This window comes from Giraffa tippelskirchi, chromosome 6 (assembly GCF_054371585.1).
Source record: "Giraffa tippelskirchi isolate mGirTip1 chromosome 6, T2T-mGirTip1v1.2.pri, whole genome shotgun sequence".
In the NCBI taxonomy this organism is placed as follows: domain Eukaryota; kingdom Metazoa; phylum Chordata; class Mammalia; order Artiodactyla; family Giraffidae; genus Giraffa; species Giraffa tippelskirchi.
In genome coordinates, this window is record NC_137280.1 from 150,966,383 (window position 1) to 150,989,650 (window position 23,268).

A 23,268-nucleotide genomic window follows, 5' to 3' on the forward strand; every position below is an offset into this window, starting at 1 on the left:
CTGATTTGCTGTAATGGAAAAGCTACCAAACTCCACCAGTGAATCTCTTTGGAAAAGAAATAGGCTAGGTTTTCCTGAGCTCATGAGAAAGAAAACTTCCATTTGGCCATATAGAAAGGCATTGGGAAAGTTCTCGCCCATGATTTCATATTGGCTTAACTTTCAGCTCCATCTGAATGTGAGCTTGGGTAAGTCATTTAAGTTCTCTGAGTTTCTTTGGAAAACTAAGATGGTTAGGCTGATTGATAATCCAAGTGTTTTTCAGTGTTCAGTTCCAGATATATTTCTATCCAGGAGAGCTGTGAACTAATTTTTCAGAAGGTTCTTTAGCCTCAGGATAATTGCAAATGTTTAGTTATATGGGTCTATACACTAGAGAGTGCTTGGCTCTGTGTATGCTTCATACTGATGTCAGAGTTAAAAAGGAGAGAATTCCTTTAGTCCTCTAAGTATCTGAAAAATGCATCTGGGCCAAGAGGGTGGGTGGCTTTTTGAATATGAATTTTGACTGTGCCTGGTGGTTTGTAAGATTGAGGAAATGGCATATCTGGGCTAAGGAAGATTAAAAAGTCTCCCATGGTTTGCACTCTGAGACCACACCCAGAAAATTCTGTTCTGTATGATATGATGCAATTTAAAGATGCTGACAAATCTGAATCAAACACGATAAAGATGAAGAAAAATCTGGGAAAATTGCCATATAAGGAGAAGTTGTTAAAAATGGGAAAGGCTTGTTCTTGAAGACTTAGGGATACATTACAGCTGTCTCAAATATTGTGTAGAACTGTCAGGGGAAGAGAAATGAGCCTTACTCTGCTCTGCCTTTCCTATTAGGCTTGGGGTAAGTCAATGGAAATTTCAGGGAGCTTAATTTGCGCTTGGTGTGGAGAAGAAATTTCTGACAGTATCTAACCAAGAATGGAAGGGAAACTAGTTTGTCTTGCATGGGGAGTAGCAGGCAAGAGACTGGATATTAACAATACTGATCATAAGAGGCAGTGATTCAAGTATTTGTGCGTGTATTAACTCAATCTTTATAACACCGCTTTGACGTAAGTTGTTTTTTTTTTTTTATCATTCCCAGGCCGAGCCACTTGTCTAAGGTCACAATTAGTAGGTGACAAAACTGGGATTTGACCTGTGCAGTCTGATGGTAGAGTCCACAGGCTTACCTGTGCTACTCTATCACCTATAGGTGGGCATCACTTAGAGAATCTGTGGGTAGACTTCTGCCCCGAGGTTCCAAGGTGTTTAAAGCGTCCGCGAGTGGCAGTGCATTCTGTGGTGGTACGTCACACTTTCAGAGGTGCCTTTCTGCGTGTGCACCCAGAGCCCCTGGGCTTGAACCTCCATGCCCAGCTGGTCGTTCTTCTGTAGGTATGCGTAGCCATTCACCTGCCTTCCCCGCGCCATCTGGAGTTGGGCTTCATTGTTTCTTGGTAGAAATTCTTTGTCTGCCATATCGATGTCATCCACTTTAGCAGCCATGCCATGCCATTCCTTAACAAAAATAAAAAACATATCCCAAAATATCACAAAGAAAAACAGCCCTGCTCTCTGGGTGCATGAGCTACAACTCAACCTTTCTTCCAGACATGATGGAGAGCTGTGTGTCGTCTTGGCTCCCAGAGACTGTGCCTGATAGGAATGTTTGAGAGAGGTCTTGCCTTAATCAGCCCGTTGACAGTTAGGAACCACAAGACATGGGAAGTACTTTCTAATACAGAAAGGAGAGTGAGAGAATCCCTTTTGGACCTGGTAAGATCTAGCTAAAGGTAACTGACCAAGAAGGAGAACCGACCCCACTTCACATACAGGTGCTTTAAAATAACTTAACAACAGGTAGTTACCGTCGAAGTATGCCATGCTGTCAATCACATTTCCTCCTTCTGGATTTGAACGCTTGTTTTACTTGAGGGAAGATGATACGTGAACATTTTATGGCATCCATCAACAGGAATGTGCACGTGGTCTCAAATAAGGGTTTCCAGCCTTCTGAAACCAATTACTTCTGCCTAAGTAGAAATGCCAAAGCAGAGAGATGTCAGCAACTAAGAGAATAATTGTTTTAAATAATAATAAATACACCCAATGATGCCTTGCAACAACTGCAGTTGTACACACACACACACACACACACAAACCTTTTTAAGAGATATTTTTAAAAGTCTGTGTCAAACAACGTTAACCCAGAGAGATGCAGAAATGTCAGACACATTACATGGGCAGGACTTGCAGTTGGCATTTGGCTGCCAGCGGGGGAGGCGTCTCCCGCTACTAATTCCTCAGGAACCTCATGCTGTGTCTGTCTACAGGGAAGGGAGAGAAAAGGGAGGAGGGGGAGAGCAGACAGTGGGATGATGTTTTTCCCTCGCAGCTGGAGAAGACCTCAGCTGTGGCAGGCTGGGACTGCTGGCAATTTTCTGTAGTTAGAGGGGACTGCCGAAGGACGAGCAGCCCATTTCCAGCTTATGCCAATGGTGAGCCAGTCTCTGTTGATCATCAGCGTGGCCGGCACAATTGAGCGCGAGCCAGACCACCTCTCATGGACACACGGCCATGCCTCACCCCTGCCCGCGAACCCTCTCCGTGGGAAGGTGGTGATGGAGTCTCTGGGTAAGGATATTGGATGTGATGTGCATGCAGATGGGGCTTCACAAGGACCTTTCCGAATAGACAGAGGAGCTGGACCATTTCCTTGAACCCTTCAGTGGGTATGGAGGGAAGGACGGGTGACAGTGAAACTGCTTCTGCCCACAGCTCTCTTAGAGTAGCCACGACCTCTTGCCAGCAAGTGTAATTTCTAATTCCTATCAGCCTGTGGGTCTGCAGGATTTTTTTCCTGTGACCTCCATGACGGCTGCCAGGTACAGCATCATAAAAATATGCTGTGAATGTAGATATAAAATGGGATCGACTAACTGTAAACATCTGTTGAGTCAAGCATCTTAGGTCTGTTGCTGACATAGACTTTCGAGGGACTCTCTCTACATTTGTCACATTCTTTCACCTTCCAGAGACCTCTTTGTGGGAGTTCTCTGTGCACTGATTGGCTTCACCTTTGATTGTGGCTCTGTATCAAGGCATTTTTAAAAAACAGGCAAAAAGGGAGAGCGGGGAACTGATTGATCTTAGTAACCAAACTTTTCTTCGAAACATGGATGATTCTTGCGATCTGGATCTGTTATTTAGTATGCCGAACAGATTTTTAAGAAACTCCTGGTGTCTTCCACTGCAGGTGCTGAGTCTGTTGATGCATCTTCACGTGTACCATTTGCCTTCAAAGAGCACACTGCTGTCATAGCAGTTTACATAAAGTCAGAATTATCCCTTGCTTTTCAGGGCAATCTATGTTTTACAGATTTCTCTCACTTCTTTTATTGAATTGATCTCATTTTATCAGTATATCAACCCTGTGTGGTAGGCATTACGATTTTTATCAGCTCCATTTTGCAAAGGAGGAAATTAAGGAAAAAGGACTCTTTCAAGGTCATACAGCTAATAAGCAGATGTATTGATATTTCAGCCCACTCCGTGCCTCAGGCTTTGAGCTGTAGGTGGTAGAGACACAAACACACAAACTTAGGTTCCTGCTCCCTTAGTGTCTAACGTATTTGCCATTTTCCTTGTTTGACCTGCTTCCTGCTCTTCAGGTCACAGTAAGGACAGGTGTGGAGCAGAACAAGTTCAGTTTGAGCGTGTGCTACCCCCCTTGCCTGCTACACGCATGCACACACATATTCACATGTGTACACACACATGCCCACATATGCACACACTGTGCTCCCTGGATCTAGGGGCCCTGAGATACTGTGAATTTCCTCTCATTAAAGAAGCAAATCATTAGTAAATCTGATATGAGGTTAATATTCCCTATCATGAGTCTAGAGAAACCAAAAGGCTGATTCTGTAATAGTGTGATTTCACTGAGATTTGTTCGAGTAGAAGGAAATTAGGGAAAGCTGAGGGGAATGCCAGTATCCTTCAGATCATCACACATAGGGTCCCGCAGCCTTTGAGAACAAGCAGGTGTGTTCCCAGCAGCTGGGAAGGGCAGATGCCCTCATGGAGCTTAATGCTCTGTCAAGAACTGGCCAGCCAGAGTCCTTGAGAGCTAAGACCCACTCATGAAGTACATTCTAAGAGCCCTTTCTTTGTGTGTGTGTGTGTGTGTGTGCGTGTGCGTGTGCGTGTGCATGTGCGCTGACTGCCTTGTGTGGCATGTGGAATTTTAATTCCCCCACCAGAGATCTAACCTGTGCCCCCTGCAGTGGAAGCATGGTATCCTAACCACTGACCACCAGGGAATTCCCTAGAAGCACTTCTTTCCTCTAATTTATTTATTTTTAATTGGAGGGTAATTACTTTATAATATTGTGTTGGTTTCTGCCATACAACAACATGAATCAGCCATAGGTATACATAATGTCCCCTCCCTCTTGAACTCCCTCCCACCCCATCCCTCCCCTCTAGGTTATCACAGAGAACCAGGTTTGAGTTGAATCATTACAGCAAATTCCCACTGGCTGCCTATTTTACATATGGTCGTGTGTCCGTTTCCATGCCACTCTCTCAATTCACCCCACCCTCTCCTTCGCCCACTGTGTCTACAAGTCTGTTCTCATGTTTGTGTCTCTGTTGCTGCCTTGCATATACGTTTATCACTACCATCGTTCTAGGTTCCATATATTTGCATTAATATACTCTATGTTAATGATATTTGGATGAGCCACATAGGATTCAGGCGGATATGATCCCCTCCTCCCAACCGCTCCCTTCATCTGCTACCTCCCAGCCTCCGCATTCAGGCCCGACAGTGTGTGTCCACTGGCTGCTTGTGAGAACCCAGGGATGGAGCTTGACACAAGCTCCCACGAAAGGGGGCAGGATCTCTCTTCAGGTTTACCAAGTACCTAGTACTCTCAGGTACCTTTACTTCTGCTGCAGAAAGAGAATGAGGGATTTCGCATTGCGCGGCCGCCTTTGTCATGACAATTTCGTATTCTCCAGCCACCTTCTTAGATCACTGAACAATGCTCTGGTTACTCTCTGGAGCAGACAGATGCCCTCCCAGCTCAGCCACAGTCTGCCTTCATGCTGCCATCCACCTGCACATGTAGAAGTGATGTGGGGGCTGTCTTTTCAACTTTCTTTTTTGAAGTTATTCTTTAAAAACATCTCTTGAGACATAGGTGGAGGGTGGATTCATCAAATCTTAAAATGTCAGAGCTGGAAGGCAGCATAAATTGCATGTGGTCCAATTGTCTCATTATAATGATGAAGAAATCAAGTCCCAGGGAGGTTGAGGTTTGTCCCAGTTTATCACGATAATGACTGTGTTCCATATTTTCCGTGTGTCCTTCACGTGCCCCTCCATCTCTCAGGACCTTGCTCTCCATCCTGAGAGCTGACCACATGGGCTGCATCAGTGGGTGCCCTTGTCCTCTGGCTAACAACTGTTTACTCAGTGGGAACAGGTCAGAGGGTGGAGGAAAGGGAAGCCTGTACTTACTGCCAGCTTCCTCTTTGTCGTGGGGCCAGGGGCTGGCTGTTTCTCCCTCCCCAAGATGCCAGTCCCCCCAGGTGGCCCACTCCATAGAGTGTTCTCTTTCTGATTCTCCTCATCATCCCCTCCCCTTACGCCTTGACGATGCTGGCAACTTCCCTCTTTGGCCAGCCCAGGAACACTGCACCAACCCTCCTGTTTTTCCTGAACCCCAACCACGACTTCTAAAATAGTCTACTTAATAAATTCTCCTCTCGTGACTCGGTGTGTGTACCATCTGCTTTCAGGTTCTGACCTTGACTGGCATAGTAGCACCTAGAACTAACATCAAAACCCAGCTTATTCTTCTTCTCCTGACCCCTACTTTGTTACTCCTTGAACATACTGCTTTTGTGATGGATAGCTTCATACTTGGCACACATACATCATCTCTTATAAAAACATATTGCTAGTTGCTGTGACAAGTATTAGTGTTCAGGGGTTAAAATCATGGGTTCAGAGTCTTGAGTTCAGATCCCAGTTCTGCCACTTGCTAGTTGTTTCTTAACTAGGAAGTTACTTGACCTCTGTGTCTCAGTATCCTCATTCATAACTAAAAGGCTATGGTGACGATTAAATGATATCAGTGTGTCCAGAGGGCTTAGTATACTTATGTGTTTCGAATTAAATGTTCATAAGTGCCCAGCACATGGTAAGTGTTCCATCAGTGTGAGCTTTTACTAGTGTTGGCCCTTCATTAGGACTCGCATTCTGCACATGGAAACATTGATTAGGACTCTATTTCTGAAAATGGAACATGTGCAGATTTTCCTGAGCCTTGCACAGTGTCATAAAATTTCATGAGGATAAAGTCCTCCAGCTCCCAGGAATGCTGAAGAGTAGTGGGGAGGTTCTGGGGAGGGGGAGATGTGAGTCATGGGGTTGCGAGGACAGATGGAACAGGAAAGGAGACAGCACCCTGACCGACAAGCCTGGATGTGCCTGGGAGCTATACTCTGCCTGGGAGGACCAGGAATCGGCTCCCTTGCGGCAGGGTAGGTGTCACTTCCCAGCTGGTGGACCTGAAGGGAGACCATGGGCTCTGTTGCTTGAGGGAGACAGTCATGAGCCTGAGGGTTCCTGCAACACTAACGACACAAGAGCTAATTTCCAGAGATGCTGACGAGCCCCCATTTGGAGACAGGGTTTCTTTAGTTCTTGAGTGTGAAACAAAGCATCGGGTTCTTTTCTTTTTAAAAGAGGAGATTTTGTTTTTCAGATGTTTACTCTTCCTATGGAATTTTTTATGAATATTCAGAGATGTGAAATGGACTATATGTTAGTGTGACCATCCTGGAGAATAGTTGTGGGGTGTTTGAAGAGACTGGACCGTCCTAAACAACTTAAAAGTAGAATGTGAGTCTGGCTCCTACCCGATGAAAACTCCAGGTGGTGAATTTCATCCTCCTGGCTTTACTCCCCGTCTCCCTGGAGGCGTGCTGAGTCCTGGCTTCCCTGACTTACGTCCAGTGGCTTCTCTCCTGTCGTTAAATAGGAGACTGGGACATGCCTCTGGAAGAAAAGGAAATAAAGTCGTCTCATCTCCTGTTGCCCGGTGACAACTCTCTGTTATTACTTTATGTCAGACAAGGAGAGAATTTAATACCCTATCGGAGGCCGTGGGAACCTAGGAGGAAGCTCACTCCATCCTTCTCTGCAAGTCAGGCTCTGGTCCTAACCTATCCCCTCTTCCCCTTTGACTAGGGTTTTGATTTCTGATCCAGAAGATTGTTAACCCTGGAGCTGACAATCAGTTGTGTTGAAGTTCCCCGAAACGCCCTTGATGGAGTGACTGGAAAATAAACCTCGATCCCTGGTCAGTGTGCCCCCCATGGCCACAGCTGGCCGCTTGGTACTCTGTCCACACTGGGTGTCCACACTCCTGCCTAGCCATGGACCCGCTGAGCACCTCTGTGGCACAGTGTCCAGGACTGTCTGTGACTAAGATCCTCCTTCCTCAACTTGCTGCTATACCTCTTTTCAGTCTCTCTCTCTCTTTTTTTTTTTTAACTTGGCCATAGGGCTTGTGGGATCTTAGTTCCCTGACTGGGGATCAATCCTGTGCCCCCTGCATTGGAAGCTTGGAGTCTTAACCACTGGGCAGCCAGGGAAGTCCCTCCTTTCAGTCATTTTTAAAAGGAACCTTCTCAGTGAGTCCTCTCCAAAACATGCTGTTTAAAAGTAAATTGCTCTCTCTCCCACCCAGCCCCCTCACTTTCAATCCCATTTACCTTGTTTTGTGTGTTTTGTTTTTTTCTTTCTTTTCTTTTTTTTTCCCTGTTCATGACACTGAGTTTCTGACACGCTATGAAATTACTTATTAAGTTATGGTTTCTTCGCCTCTACCCAGTAGTGATACATAAGCCCCAGTAGGGCAGGAAACTCCGTCTAGTTTGTTCAGAAATACATCCCTCGGGCCCAGGATGGTACCTGGTACATGGTAGGCTCTCTGCGAATATTTTGCAGAATGAATGACTAAACAAGCATCCTGAGGAGGCCATGCCAAGAAATTCCTTAACTCTAGAAAGAGGCCCAGTGTTGTGTTTCTCCACCTTGGGGATGATGAACTGCTATTAAGAAAAATCATTCAAAAATCGGATTCTATGAAAATTTCAGTATCAGTGCAAAAGAAAAACTTTGTCTTTATAATGGATACATGTTTTAGCTTTCGATTATTAAATTGAAAACACGAGATTGAAATCCCCGAGTAGCACATGACCCCCACAAAATGCCCTGGAGGCTTCTGATCAAGGGCAGCAGTGGCCTGACGTGAAGCGTCAGGACCCACCCCGGGGGCCCTCTGAGGAAACTGGCCTCTCCACTTGGCTTCTTGAGTTTCCCAGCAGCTGTTCCAAGCTCCGGCCCTTGACAATCCCCCCTTCCACCACAGAGGCATCCAGTGATGATCATGCATCCTCTGGGCCAGAGTCTGCAAGTGCCAGCCAGGCCACATCTAGCAACATCACTGATTGGAAGAGTTTCCACTTTGAATCTTCAGCATGCTTGCACCGATGAGCTGAGGGCTGCAGGAACCAGCTCTGCGGCTGGGACGAATTAAGCAGACGTGCAAGTACGTCTGACTTGGGGCTAGCCTGAGGAACGTGAAGTTCTTGATTCTCAGATGGCTTTTTGGAAGGAAATCAAAGTGACTAATTTTCCATCTCTCTCACAGAGTACGCGCATGCGTACATAGATGTAAGGTCATCTACAAATGAACCAAGAATCTGAGCAGCTTTTTAGGAGGAAAAAAGTCTCCTCCTGCCACATCCGCAAACATCCTTATTCTGCTTGTAGATGTGGGGGAAGCTAGCCACACCTATGATCTGGTTTTCATCTGCATAAAGCCTTTAGCGCTTCTTTATCCTGTAGAAGAAATTTCATTAAAGAGCAACAAGAATGCACAATGCTTGCGATGGCCCATCATTTTCTCAGGGTTACTTCCCTCCCCTTATTTTTGTGTGTTTCTTTCTTCAGGCGATGCAAGACCCTCTTGGATTTAAGTGGGTGCCCCAGTCTGCAGAGTTCTGGTTGTCAGCAGGCAGTGGTAAGGTTAGGGATGAAAAGTCAATTTTAGATGCTCTACTAGTATCGATCTCCGTTTATCAGAAAATATGTTGCTGTGCTGGTTCGCTTCTGTGCTTAGGCAAAGGCTTTGGCAGATTTACGACCCCAGCGTATTCAATCTGTTATAAAGTAGCATCGACATTCGGGGTGCCATTCCCCTTACTTTAACCCAGTTTTAGAAACATCCAACTCAAGAGGCTTCATTAAGTTTAGGTAGAGGTTGCAAAGCAATCAGAATTCCTCCTACAGTTGTTACCAGAAGAATGGCCATAAGAACTCTCTATCTTAGCCTCCAAAAGCTGCTGTCTTTGGGGGTAAAGAATGACTGCCACGCAGGAAATACTTTGCCAAAATCCAGTTGAACTGTCAGAGTTTTGTTTTGTTTTTCCCCTTCCTGCCTTGATTCCTTTTCCATTATCACTGATTATCTAGCTTGTAAAGTCCACGTTCACACTTTCTCTTTGGCCTGCCTTCTTCCTCCAGAGCAATTCTAGTAATCAGTTCTCTGGCCCTAATGCACATGTTATTAAATATCACCACTCCAAGTCCCAAAGAGTTTACTCCAACTCTCTCATTGAAGGCCGCCCATGCAAGACTTGCTGCTTAGAGAAAAATGGGGTTTAAGCAAGTGCATGCTTTAAAAGATGTTTTTTAAAAGTGCTTCTTGAGGTAGATTGGTTTGTGTTCCAACCTGCCTGCTGTGATCATTTTATCTCTCACCTACATGGGCCACAGAAAGCACAGCTTTTACCAAGGGCTTTTCCCAGCTCCCAAGTCAATGTCATTCTGTTCTTTACATTAGATTCTTTATGCTGAGAGTTTGAAATGGCAGCCTAGAGCTCCCAAGCGATCAGCAAATGTCAAGTGTCCCCAAGCACAGAAACCAGCTGAGATACGGAGGCACTGCAGGCTGAAGGGGGATTGTATTATTGTTAGGTTTCTGATGGGATGAGGAATAGAAGAAAAGGGGAAAAAGGAAAAAAGATGCCTCGCATAGACACAAAAGGCCACATCTTCAGTTACTTAGCATCTTTCAATAACCAAAGTCCGTGCTAACACCACATTTGGAGGCAGTTTGCTAACTTCATTACCAGCCTTGCCTTGAATAAATGTTAACTGGCAGTAGGTACTTCGAACTTTTCATGAATTTGTTTTAATGCCTGGAATATTTCTCCCATGTAGGCTGAACTTCCCCTCACTTTAAATTGCCTGTTTACTTTAATTAAGCTTTCCCCAGCTCTTCAACTTGTTGAGCTTGACAAGCATTAATTTACAGAGAGCATTATTGCCCCCCCCTCTTTTTTTTCTACCTTTTCTTACTTTTCTTTTTCTCTTTTTTTTCTTTAGCCCTCTTATACTTGGCTGGCGTAGAAGCCAATGAACAACTGAAAAGCAATACAGTTAATCTGGGCTTTCTAGGGGGAAAGTCTGAATCCTATGAAAGTCTGAATTTCCAAGCTATTCCCGCTGAGGGTCTGTGTTGTCTTTTTATTTTGGCTTCTTAACATAGGCATCTTTAGATAGGGTCTGGCCGAGAGAGAGAGACAGAGATGCTGGAAAATTCTCAATTTCACATTCCAGCTGTGGCAAAAAGAAAAAAAATCCTCATTGGGGGTAAATTTGAGAGACTGCTGAGTTTTCCTTCCACTTCTTGTACTCGGATTTGACGCTCCAAGCTGCTATCCACTTTTTTTCGTGTCTCCATCCACATTTTACTTCTCCCGGGAAATTTTCAGTGACCACCCCCCCCGCACCCCCCCCCCGCCCCACACCACCCACAGTTAAGTAAGGTTTCTCTTCCCTGCTCTCATGGCACCATCTGTTTTTCCATCATAGTGCTTCTTATATCCTATTTAAATTAATTTAGCAATTTAATTTAAATTGTCTCGATTGTCAGCTCTCCAAGGAGTGAGAGGCTGTCTAACTCATTGTCGGATCCCACCTGGCAAAGAGGAGCTTCCCGAGAAACAGACCTCTGTTGGATGTGATTTGGAAGCTTCGTGATCTGGAAGCCAGAGAGAGCGTTCGTTCACTCTTGCCTCTGTGTTTCAGACAGTCCGTGGAGTCACTTGTGGCTAAATTCACCTGCCTTTTTAGATCTAAATAGAGCACATTCTTAAGCAGAACAGGGGCGCTGGGACACTGTGGGCCATGAGGATTGCCTCTTCTCCAGTCTATCACCCTCATGCAGAGACCAGGGCCAGGATGCATATTTATGATCTCTGGATGAATGTGTCTTTCCTACCTGCCCACGGGGAGCTCTCCCACGAGCCTCCCCTCCGCCAGCCACACTTCCTTGCTTTGACGGATGGAGCTGACCGGGCAAATTGCTATGCTGATGAACTGCTCAGCTACCTGAGCACATGTTCCAGGGAGATCTCCAGGGATAAACCACATTTTAGAGAAGGCTTCATCTGCAGCCTGGGGTGAGCCTTTTAGCCCTGAGCTAGTGGAGTATGGTGGGGTAAGGAAGATGAAAGGACTCCAGTTATCAGGCTCACTTTTTAGCAACCCCATGCCTGTCCTTGGGCTAGAAGGAAGCCTTATTGCATTTCTCTCTCCTCCCAGAAAGTTATTCAAATTGAGACCTCGAGGTCTGGGTGTCACCAAGCTCATTGAAAGAGGGAAACCAAGAAGCTGAAGTAAAAGCACTTAAAGGCAGGATGCATTACCTTAAAATATGCAGATGGAAAACTGACATTATTGTCAATGTCAGAAGTCACCTTTCTCAGTAAACATTCACCTCTGGGCAAAAGCAGGGCTGTGTTTCTTTCCGTTTACAAATGACAGAGTATGCAAATGCAGGGGGGGTGTGCCCTGGAATGCAGTCATCTTCTTTCCTCTATCTGTAATGAGAGAAATGCAGGAATCTGTCAGAAAAGGCATCCTGGGCTTGATTTGTGTCTTCTGAATCCAGGGGATTTTAGTGTTAAATCTGCCAGTTGGTTTTGTGCCTGAGTATTACATCAGTCTCTTGTATGATCTTGCATCCTGTGTAAAATGCAATATTGGGGCCTAATGGGCAGGATTAGCAAGAGCTGGGAAGCCATAAATGAAAGTTTCTTGTTTCTAGAGAGCAAGTTAGAGCTTTTATATTATCTCCCGCAGAGCTCGGTGAATTTAAATGTATCTCTTGGGCTTTGGTAATATTCGTGTTAATGTCAAAATTGATCCCATTGTTATTGAGATGTGTGTTTTTTTTCAGGCCTAAGATTCTCATTGCTTGTTGCCAGGGCTGATGAATATCTGATTGGGATAGGTTCCTTCCAACCTTTTCCCAGAACTAAGTGAAGTTATCATTGTACCTGCTATCAAGTTGTGTTTGCAGGTCTGCCTTTTCCTGTAATTCACTCATAAACTTAATTGATATTCATTGAGTACCTACTATGTGCCAGGCACTCTGCTTGACTCTGGAGATGTAACAGGGAACAACAAGATCTGGGCTCTTCTCTCATAGGATTCCTTCCTAGATACAGAGAGAAGCAATAAAACAAACATGTAAGCAAAATATTATAATTGTGCACTGACATCAGTGCCCCGTGAGAAGAGCAGGAAGAGAATGGAGGGGATCATGGGAAGGGAATCCGCTAGGTCTGTTGGAGGCGAGACGGTATTTAAGCTGAGATAGAAAGGATGAGGCTAAGTAAGTCTTGAAACAGGAAAGGGAAAGAGCTTTCTACACACACACACAAATAGTATGTGCAAAGATCCTAAACTAGGGAAGAGCCTGACATGTTTGAAGAATTAAATGGTGATGAGCATGTCTAGTGCAAAACAAGAAGGCAGTGTGGGATGAGATGGAATTAAAGAGGCTTCTGCAGAGAGTAGATCGAGGCCTTGTAGCCGTGGAAGGAGTTTACCATTTTATCGTTAAGTACAGTTAGAAGCCTTGGAAGAGTGTTTCTTAGTTCAGTTTATATCTTTTAAAACTGTATTTTCACACCTATTAGGTTGCTTATTATTTTTTAAAAATGGCAAGAATGAGAAATTGGAACCCTTATGCATAGCTGATGGGAATATAAAATTGTATAGTACTATACAAAACAGTGTTGCAGTTCCTCAAAATATTACACACAGAATAACCATATTATCCAGGGATTCCGCTTCTGAAAATACTCCAAAAAGAATTAAAAGCAAGAACTCAGACAGATATTTGTACACTCATGTTATTAGCAGCGTTATTCACATTTACCAAAAGGCAGAAATAAACCAATTGTCCATCGACAGATGAAAGAATAAGCAAAATATGATATATATTGGGTTGACAAAAAGTACTTTTGAATTATTCTATAACATCTCACAAAACAACCTGAACCAACTTTTTGGCCAACCCAGTACATACAGTGGAATAGTATTCAGCCTTAAAAACTGAAATGCTGACACATGCCTCAGTATGATGAACCTTGAAGACATTATCCTAAAGAAGATAAGCCAAATACCCAAAATACCATATGGTCATACTTGTATGAAGGGCCTAAAGTAGTCAAATTGATAGAGACAGGAAGTACAGTGGTGGTTGCCAGGAGTGGGAGGGAAGGGAAAGAAGAGTTATTACTGGTATGGATTTTCCTTTTGGAAAGTGGTAAAAGTTCTGGAGATGCATTATGGTGATGGCTGTACAATGATGTGAATGTACTTAATGCCACTTAGGCACTTAAAAAGGGTTAAGATGGTAAATTTTATGTTTTGTGTATTTCACCATAACATAAAACAGCTTTGAAAAAACCCATTCTATTTTATACTAGATAGAAAGAAAGCAAAAATGTAGTAGGGAAGACAGGTTACGGCTCTAGCCCAGTGTTAAGACAATGGTGATTCAGTGGCAATAGAGATGCAGAGGATCTGTGAATCTGAGACATATATTAAAGGGGAAAAGCTACAGGACTTACTGCTGGATAACATCACAGTTCTTTATCGTTTGAACTCTGATACACTTGAAGCCTTTAGACCACACTTATGGAGGGTAAAGACTGGCAAAATCCCTTTGACTGGCAGATGTGTTTAAGCTTGACGTCTTGGTGCATGACAAGGAAAGCTTTATTTTTAAACCCTTCGGTAGTCTTGGATGGAGTATGGGAGCTATTGCTGTTGACATGTGAATATTTGTGTGAACTGTCACACAGCAGTCATAGGCTCCGAGTGAACACAGCTCGTCTTGTGATTTGCAGGGTAACTAGCATGTGGCTGGAGTTGTTCATTCCCTTCCTTATTAGTAATGCATGTCTTCCATTAGCATATGCAACTAACTACTCCCTTTCCCCTGTGTAGTGTTGACATTCATTGTAATGATTTATTATCCAAGCTAAATAACCCTCAATATGAAACAACAAACATGCCTGTGTTTGTGTTTTCCATTTGTTTTGTTTTCTCTTTCTTGCTTCTGCATAAGTAGATAGTTCTTTATGTGATAATTACATGGTACAGAAACAAACAATTGGGAAGCCCACTAGAAAGGTTATGAATATGGGTTAGGTTAATTTTTTAAAAAAATTGAAAATCTACCCCATTTTGGTAGCATCCCGCATAAGTGATTTGGAATTTTAAAATAATGATATTATTAAGAAAACATTTGATATGGGCAAGCACTCCATGTAAGATTTAATGATCTATGGAAGGGTCACTTTCAGCTTCCCATGAAGCCTCTGAAGTCCCTAGGAGTTTTGTTTTCTTTGTTTGGGATGTTTCCAGAATGGTCAGAAACATGAGGTTATAAAATTATAGAAGCATTGATTGGGTCCAGAGCTCTGCAGTTCCACTGCTTGAGTCACATCCTAGCCACTGACTGGGTGTATGATGTTAGATGTACTTAAACTCCCCGAACCTCAGTGTTATCTTCTATAAAATGGGGCAATAGCCATATCTATCTCCAGAGGTCCTTGTGATGATTGAGATACTAAATGTAAAACTGTTGGAACAGTGCCTTAGAATAAATGTTCAGTAAGCATTAGCTGTTTTAGCTGTTATTATCATCAGTGCACTGCAAATTATATGCTCATGAGAAAGACACTATATATGAAAACAAATGTATGGAGAGACATGATATAAAAAGATAAAGAAATAGATACGTGGAGGTCATTATGTATGTGACTAGGTGTATATGACAGTGTTAATGTGAAGAGTGCTTTATACTTTATGGAGTTCTTGGTGCCCATGATAGATTTAGCAGGATTTTACCCTGTACAACAGCGATTAGAAATCTTGGTCCATAACTAGTTTGATCTGATCTCAAAGGCACCTCCTCACCCACTCTCGTTGTTCTGTTTCTTATTAAATTTATGTTGCCCATTTGAATCACAGTGACCCCTCTTCACATCATTCTGGATGTTGGAGACTATTCACTGGCTAATGATAATTTCAATAATTTAACATTACAGAAAACTAATTGTATTATATTTCATCCAGTTAAAGCTGCCTTACCTGGCTTACTGTGGGCAGTTCTGTTTTCAAAAGAAAAAGAAACACTAATTTTCAGTTGAGCCGCAGCTTAAAAACCTAAGCCGGTTATTCCTGCTGCAGGCTTTTCCCCAGTAGAAAATTGTTATTGATGTTTTGTAAGTATCATATTCCTTTCAAAGGTAAAAGGCTGCTTCCACTTGCCATTTTTCTAGTGATTTTTTTTTTTTTTTCTACATTGGGTCTGCAAGTCAACACTCCTGGGCTCAATTAAAATATGTATTTAGCCACTGGATTTGCAGAGAGATGATCAAACTTGAATACTAATACCTGGGCTGCTGCCTATGAATACTAGGATGGTGCACATTGAAGGATGGCTTTCAAGACAATGGCCAGTGAAACCAGGATGCATATCACTGCTTATAACACAGTACGCATGTATAGTTGGATTTTCCTGAGTTTTGCAGCAAACATACAACACTGCTCATTACAATCACAAGTCAGTTGAAGTTATGCCCAGTCTCAATCACATGAATTATGGGAAATTCAAAACCACCAAAATGCTGCCTCTTTCTACCTTCTCAATGCCTAGAAATCCTACAGAACAGGCATTAGTTTTTCCCCAGCCTCTGCTCTGAAGACCTAACACATAGCATTATGATAACAACTAATATTTGTGGAGTTCTTACTGTGTGTTAAGCCCTCAGCCTCCAGCTGGGGATGGAATGATGACCCAAGGCAGGCACAGCCCCTGTTTCTTGGAGCTTATATTCTTGGGGTCAAAGAAGAGGTGATGCAGTCCTGGGAATTATGGAGGGTTTCCCAGAAAAGGAGCCAATTGGGCAGAACAGTGAAGGCTTAATGACTAGGAATGAGCATCTCAGGCAAGAGAAGCAACGTCCGTGTGGCTGTGTGGCAAGTGTGGGCATTGTCAAGTGGGGCTCTAGGAGAAGTTCTGGGTGGCTGGAGCCAGGAAAAGCAAGGTCCAGAATAACTCTGGAGAAGTAAGAAAGACCAGTCCCCTAGACCATATTAGGAGTTTGTGTCTTGACTTGTTAGACCAACTTAGTACAATAGTAGATACTATTGATACTATCGTCCCAAAGCTTTGGCAAATCAAAGTTTAAAATAATGAAATTACCTCCTTCCTCAACTAGGAAGTGGCATATGGAGGATGCCTGAGTTTATAACTATATTATAGCTATATAATCACAGCCTGAGCTTATAACCATCCTATTTTAGTTTCTCTGTGAGATGTTTCTGAAACATTTTCATGGGGTTTTTACTCACAGAGTCGTCATCCAGTGTCAATGTAGTCTTTCCACAGAACCTGTTACTTTTAGTCTACCATTGGTTTGCCTTCACAGTTGCTCAGTCATGTCCGACTCTTTGTGACCCTTCGGACTGTAGCCTGCCAAACTCCTCTGTTCATGGGATTCTCTGCCAAACTCCTCTGTTCATGGGATTCTCCCGGCAAGAATACTGAAGTGAGTTACCATTTCCTTCTCCAGGGGATCTTCCTGGCCTAGGGATCGAACTCACATCTCCTGTGTCTGCTGCATTTGGCAGGCAGATTCTTTACTGTTGAGCCACCAGCAATGCTGGCATGGAAAAGAAACCAAGCTAACTGCTGGTAGACTAAACAGTACAGAGATGACCTTTTATACAACCGCTATTATCTTTATGCCAAATCTTAGGTCTCCAAGCCTAGAAAGAGGCTTAGAATTTAGGGTTTGCTCTTAGTCCCTTTGGGCAGCATGATGGCTAGGAGAGGATTGTATAGCTTTCTTAGCTAAGACCAAGTTGAGAAGTCCAGAAAAGAAGTTTAAAGAGAGCAAAACTAGTGTTATATTAAACGATGCTTGCAGTGTATTTAAGCAATGAAAAGAATCCTCTTAGGTTCCATACAAAGAGGGGAAAAGGGGAGGGGAGGGGAAGAGAGAAGAGAAACATTGCTCCTTTCAAAGTCCACTTCAATCATATTTTCTCTCTCCCTCCCTCTCTTCCCACCCGCTCCTTCCCCACCCTCCTCCTCCCCTACCCTCAACTTTTGCTTTGAAGCTAAACACTTGATAGCTTAGCCCTCTGCTAAAGAAAAGGCCTTCTTTTATGTGTGCAAGCTTGGTGATTGCTGGAGAAAGATACTTAGTGGCTCATAATATTCATATAATCAGATTAGTTTTGAATCCTACCTCAGTGGAGGATGTTGGAGTAATCCAATTCATGCCTGTTTACCTTGTCTGTGTGAACGCTTCTTTTTTCCCAATCATTTCATCCTTTCTCTTGGCCTCAGTGGGTGCTACCAACACAGGGATCCCAATATCTGTGAGAACACGTCAATTATCAGACCAGAAAGAAAAATAAAGAAAAGGAGTGGATGTAAATGTTTGAAGAGGAATGGGTTCTCGCTTTTGTTTTTCTTTGCTTTCTTGGTAACAGTTGATACAACCCCAAGGCTCTCTACCCCAGGCTATGAAAATTTTGCTGGGCAGTTAACATCTCAATTCAGAGACAGCTGTCTCCTGACCAGTCCGCTCAGAGCTTTGAACATATGGCTGTGTCTGATGGCTCCGCTGATTACACCAAGGGAGAGTTTTGTAAGATCTCTATTTGAAGGAGCTGCCGCTACACAGATGAGTGATACACTCCTGGAATTAATTATTACTTGCCGAGTTTGAGGATTGATTCATTCTAAGCCCAGAACCAAAAACTTATCTCAAAGCTGCAATATTTTTTGATGATCTGGGTCCGGCTCCCCTTCACAGACCCTCTAACCCGGATGCCGTGTGTACTTTGTTATTAATGGTAGGCTTTGAACTCCTTAGTTTGAATTTCACTTTCTAATCATAAATAAACGAAGACAGTGAGGGCCATGCATTCTCTGGGCCTAATAATTAAGAAGGATCCTACCTTGCAACTCAGCCTTCCTCTTTCTGTGACGGCTGCCTTTCTTCCTGAAATGAAAGTGGCATTTCAGCCATCTGGCATAGACTGCTATCAATAAAGGAATCCAATCACATCTCACCCGTTTTATTCCACGTGAATAATGAGCTTAGTCTTTATAGATAGATATGTGCTCCCTGGCATATAGGGGTGGCCTCCAAAATTGCTGATCTTTCCTAAATGAATACTACTTAAACAAATAACATATCCAAAAAAAGACATCCTAATAACTGATGGAATCTAATGGGGAAAGTAGCATGGATTAACAGTGATAGTGCCTGTCAGTCTTAGTGATCTACCTAAAGGCACATCGGCTGGGTAAGGTTTTCTCCAGACGAGCATCTCACTGTCAGGCCATCTCACGTAGGGCTGGATGAGCGTTTTTAGGCAGCATGACTCTCTGCTCTTTTGGATGTTCTCCCAGTGGGCGTTCTCCTCGGTATCCCTAGGGAAAGGGTACAGGCCACCTTCTCTCATTTTGTGTTAGGACTTTGAAGTATGACATTTTCAATTACCTACCAGACCTGGTGTTCTCTCTGAATAAAACACCAAGTATCAGACCCACTTTTCTGCAGTCCTAATATTGAAAGCCCCCTATTAATAATATGTTGCATAGACACAACCACTGTGCCAAGTTTAAGCACCTTCAACAGGCAGGCTTGCATGTGAAATAGTATCTGGTTAATAGGGTACTATTAACCAGAAGAATGAATAAGACTACTCTCTGTTTTCTGCATGTTTCACCTCTTTCAAACTACTGACAGGTCTTTTATTTTGGAAGTATATTTTACAGGGGAGAAGACTTCCTAAATATGATTTAATTCTTTTCTTCCCTCCAGAGAAATAGGATTTAAAACTTTGTGCTTGTACCCTCCAGAAAAGGCTAAACCAAACAGAATCAGAATATCACAGCAGTGAGAAAAAGATGCTGTATTGTTTCAGAGTCCAGATCTGTCTCTTGTGATAAAGAGGTTTAAATCCTCGCTATTCACAGGGTACGAGCCAATCTGAGCCATGGAATATATTGAAATGATAGAAAGCTTTCAAGTTGAGCATTTCTGTGTGTGTTCCATGGATGGAAATTCTGTTGGAGAAATATGGTTAGACTATTTTGACAATTTTTAACCTGCTTAAATTGGATTTTTTAAAGTGCACAAATTGATGTTCTGCCTACTTGGAGAATGTTTTAAAGATACCAAGACTTCAAAGAAAAACAGTGAGAGTAAATCAGATGCAAACATCCCTGTATCCATCCTAGCAAAATTAGTTTAGGATTTCCTAGGGCAATGCTAAATTAGACTGATGCTCAGGCATGAGGGCGAGTACCACTGGTAATCATCTTTTTTTTATTGGGGGAGTGTTGAGAAACGAAAGCGATTTTTCCATCTTGTGGGAATCTCTAAATGACATCAACTTCATAGATATTTTTCAAGGATACGATTGAGAATTCTTAGTGTCCCTGCCATAGTCAAGGAGAATTGTGTCACTTCTGACCTATTGGAATTTGGGTGTCAGGGAGGGGGGGCTTTCTAACCCACTCTGTTCTTCCTAGTTGGTCATCAGATATCTTTTTTTTTTTTTTTAGAGTAAATTAAGCCTCAAAAACAGCAACGTTGTATTAGACACGATATCAACTCCAGAAGCGGAAAGCATTTTTTTTTAAATGAAGCCAGAGAGATGGAGTGATCTGCTTGATAATAAAGCTTAGCTTTAATGCCAGCTCCATGCTGTTACAGCATATTACTAAACAGCAAGAAATGTGGCACAGATGTTGTGGCGGCCATATTTTACACCATCCAAAAGGTCATGTCGCTTGTTATTACATTCAGAATCAATATTAAGTGAGCGTTCCAAATTTCAGCTGTCAGTTGAATTTATTGCTGCAAACCAAAGCTGAAGGGTTCTCGACTGTGATTCAAGCAAGCTAACAAATTAACTAATATAAGGGCATGCCTAGAAGAAGCAGGTGACCCACATGCCAGCAGCAAAAGCCGAGTCCTTACATAGCTGTGAGAAAGGGCTGCCATGGTTGCCAATCACAAACAATTGCCACCTCAGTATTTTGTAAAGAGAAAAGAAGGTAGATGGATTCTCAGGTGGATGAGATATACTGAGGGCAGCTTCTTTAGATAAAATGTTATATATGCTTATCTGTCAGACAATATTCAGTATGGTTAGCACACCACGGAGATGGCTTGACTTGCCTTGCTGAATCTGCCCAGAAGTCTGGTCCCCTACCCTCACTTCATAGGCATCTTTAAACCTAGACATGAAAATACTAAACCAGGTGGAAATTATGCTATATTCTTCATCTTGCCATTTATCATCTCAGCAGGTACATCAGGGACAATCTTTCTCAGCAGTAGTCAGCTCTAGAAAAGGTACAGAAATATTTAATAGATGTACATCCATTTAACTAGTACATAGACAGCCCCAGTTGCCTCACATGGTTTGCTAAAGGGAACGGGGAATTTCAAGTTACTGAAAGGGAACTCTGGGTATTACCCAGTCATCAGATCAAGAGTCTCAGAAATGTATTCCATGCAGAATGGTTGGTGAGAAAGCAGAGGACTGTTGGCAGTAGTCTGCAAGCCTGAGAGTCCATATACCCATGATTTCCTCTGAAAGTATTTTTAAAACCTATCCTCAACACTGTGTGTGTCCGTGATACAGTCTTTCCAGTGCATCTGTCGAGAGAATGAATGTTGCCCAATTAGCAAGTGGTCCAGAGGATGTGCTGGGCCTTCTCCAGTATGTGAGATCTCACAAGGCCACCTCACCAGGAGAAGTGAGCAGGAAGAAACCAGGTTGTGTGGTCCCTTGGCAGATGGAATTTCTCTCCTGAGAATTTCCAACTCTTGTTGGAAAATCTCCTGAGACTGTGGATGCATTGGTAAGCCTCCAAGCTGCTGGTAACTAAGAACTAGGCTTATCTGAGGCCCTCAGATACTTCTGACAAAAAAGGCACTCAGTTTTGGATATTTCCTCTTATTCTGCCTCCTGTTACAAATGCAAGTAATGATTTTTAATTGACTTTACTGGGAGTGTTTAGGAAAAAAAATCTGTAATTCTAGTAAATAAGTACTTGAGTCAAGGACTATTCATTATTCAAGATTCAATAAACATTTTTTTTGAGTACCTACTCTGGGCACAGTCTGTGTTCAGTGCTCTGGGATAAGAAGATGAATAAGACATGGTTCCTATTCTCAGGGACTGGGAAAGACAGGTGTAGTCAGGTAAGTATAAAGCAGTGTAGCGGTATGTTGTTTAAATTGTGTTACCTTTTGAGCCAGCAGGTTTATTTCCAGGAATTTATCCAGAGAAATAGTGTGTAAAATTATATTTAAGTGGATATTGGTTGTACATGTTGACTGGTAGCTAAGTAGATGCTCAATGACTCTTTGTTGCATAAGTAAATATTATTATGAAGTATTCATAAGAGCAGAAATGGGACCTTCTATGTAGCAAAAAGGATTAGCTAAAGATGACATCTACCAACTAAAAGATTTTGGAGGAATTTTAAATTTTGTGAAGAATACTTTATAGCATGGGAAAGATTTCTGAATTTATTATTTAATGAAAGTGCTTACAAAGAAATATGTGTAGTATGATTTTGATTTTTGTGAAAAGAAAAAAAAATACAGAAGAAAAACCTTCATGCTATATGATCAAACCAAATGATTGAGGGGTTAGCTAAAACAGTAAAGCAGTGGATCATAAAGATCAATCCATACATATCTTAAGTAGTTTGTTTCAACTTAAAATACAGAAAAGTATTGTTCCAGTAATCCTAAACTACACTGATCTTAAGGGGCAACGCTAAGCTTTTTCTTTGAGTGTGAAATTGTTTCTTGCATAAACTACTCCCGTTATGCAGTCTGTATGATTTCCTATTGCAGTTCTTTAAAATAAGCCAGAAATCAAATGGCTTGGAAAGAAGTCTGAATCCTGAATCCTTCTAGATGTTTACATGTTCTCCAACAATTTTTTCCGGTTGTATCCATACCTAATTTGACAGTATTGTTTGTAGCAATTTGCATGCATTGAGTTTTTTCAAAGCACTGAACTTAAGAAAATGCCTTGTGTTTATACCATTTTGTTGGTTCATGCTATATTTAACTGAATTGTGAAATTAGATTAAAATACAACTGACATAAATAAGTTTGGGAACAAGCACAGTTTCCAGGAGCAGAAGGGAGAAGGTTATTAGAGAGTAGCCTACAAGCTGTGTGCTATGGATATGCTTGTATGTTTTACAAAGGGATACAGAGTATGGGCTAATTCAGCTAACCACTCAAGTGAAAGTCGAGCAAGGAAGCTTGGTGCATACATTAGCCAGGAGACAAAAGCAAATGATTCAAAGAGTGTGTGTGTGTGCTTAGTCGCTCAGTCGTGTCCGACTCTTCGCAACCTCATGGAATGTAGCCTGCCGGCCTCCTCTGTCCATGGGGATTCTCCAGGCAAGAATACTGGAGCGGATTGTCATCCCCTCTTCCAGGTGATCTTCCCAACCTAGGGATTGAACTCAGGTGTCCTGCTTCACAGGCAGATTCTTTACCATCTGAGCCACCAGGGAAGCCTGAAAGAATAGAAACCACGATGTTAATAGTGCTTATCACTGGAAGTGGACAATTATGACACATTTATATTATTTTCTTCATCTTCTCTATTATTGAAACTCTTTACAATGATCGAGCATTCTCTTATTAGCAGACAAATTACTCAGTTAATTAATTTTTACATAAATATAAAAGACAAAAAATCCAGTGTATCTGGCACTGGGCTGTATGACGTACTGTGTTTGAGATGTGGTGATACAGATT

At 42.5% G+C, this 23,268-nt stretch overlaps 1 protein-coding gene across 2 annotated transcripts in view; it reads left to right on the forward strand.

Moving 5' to 3' along the window:
- TENM2 (teneurin transmembrane protein 2) overlaps positions 1 to 23,268 on the forward strand; it is a 1,754,865-nt gene that overhangs the window by 1,202,678 nt on the left and 528,919 nt on the right. Inside the window, exon 1 of one of the 2 annotated variants that reach the window (XM_081504402.1) lies at positions 2,478 to 2,616. The exons of the other annotated variant lie outside the window; for it this stretch is intronic. Coding sequence (XP_081360528.1) covers positions 2,478 to 2,616 — 139 coding nt within the window. Of the gene's footprint in view, positions 1 to 2,477; positions 2,617 to 23,268 lie in introns of those variants that run through there. 2 annotated transcript variants of the gene reach the window in all.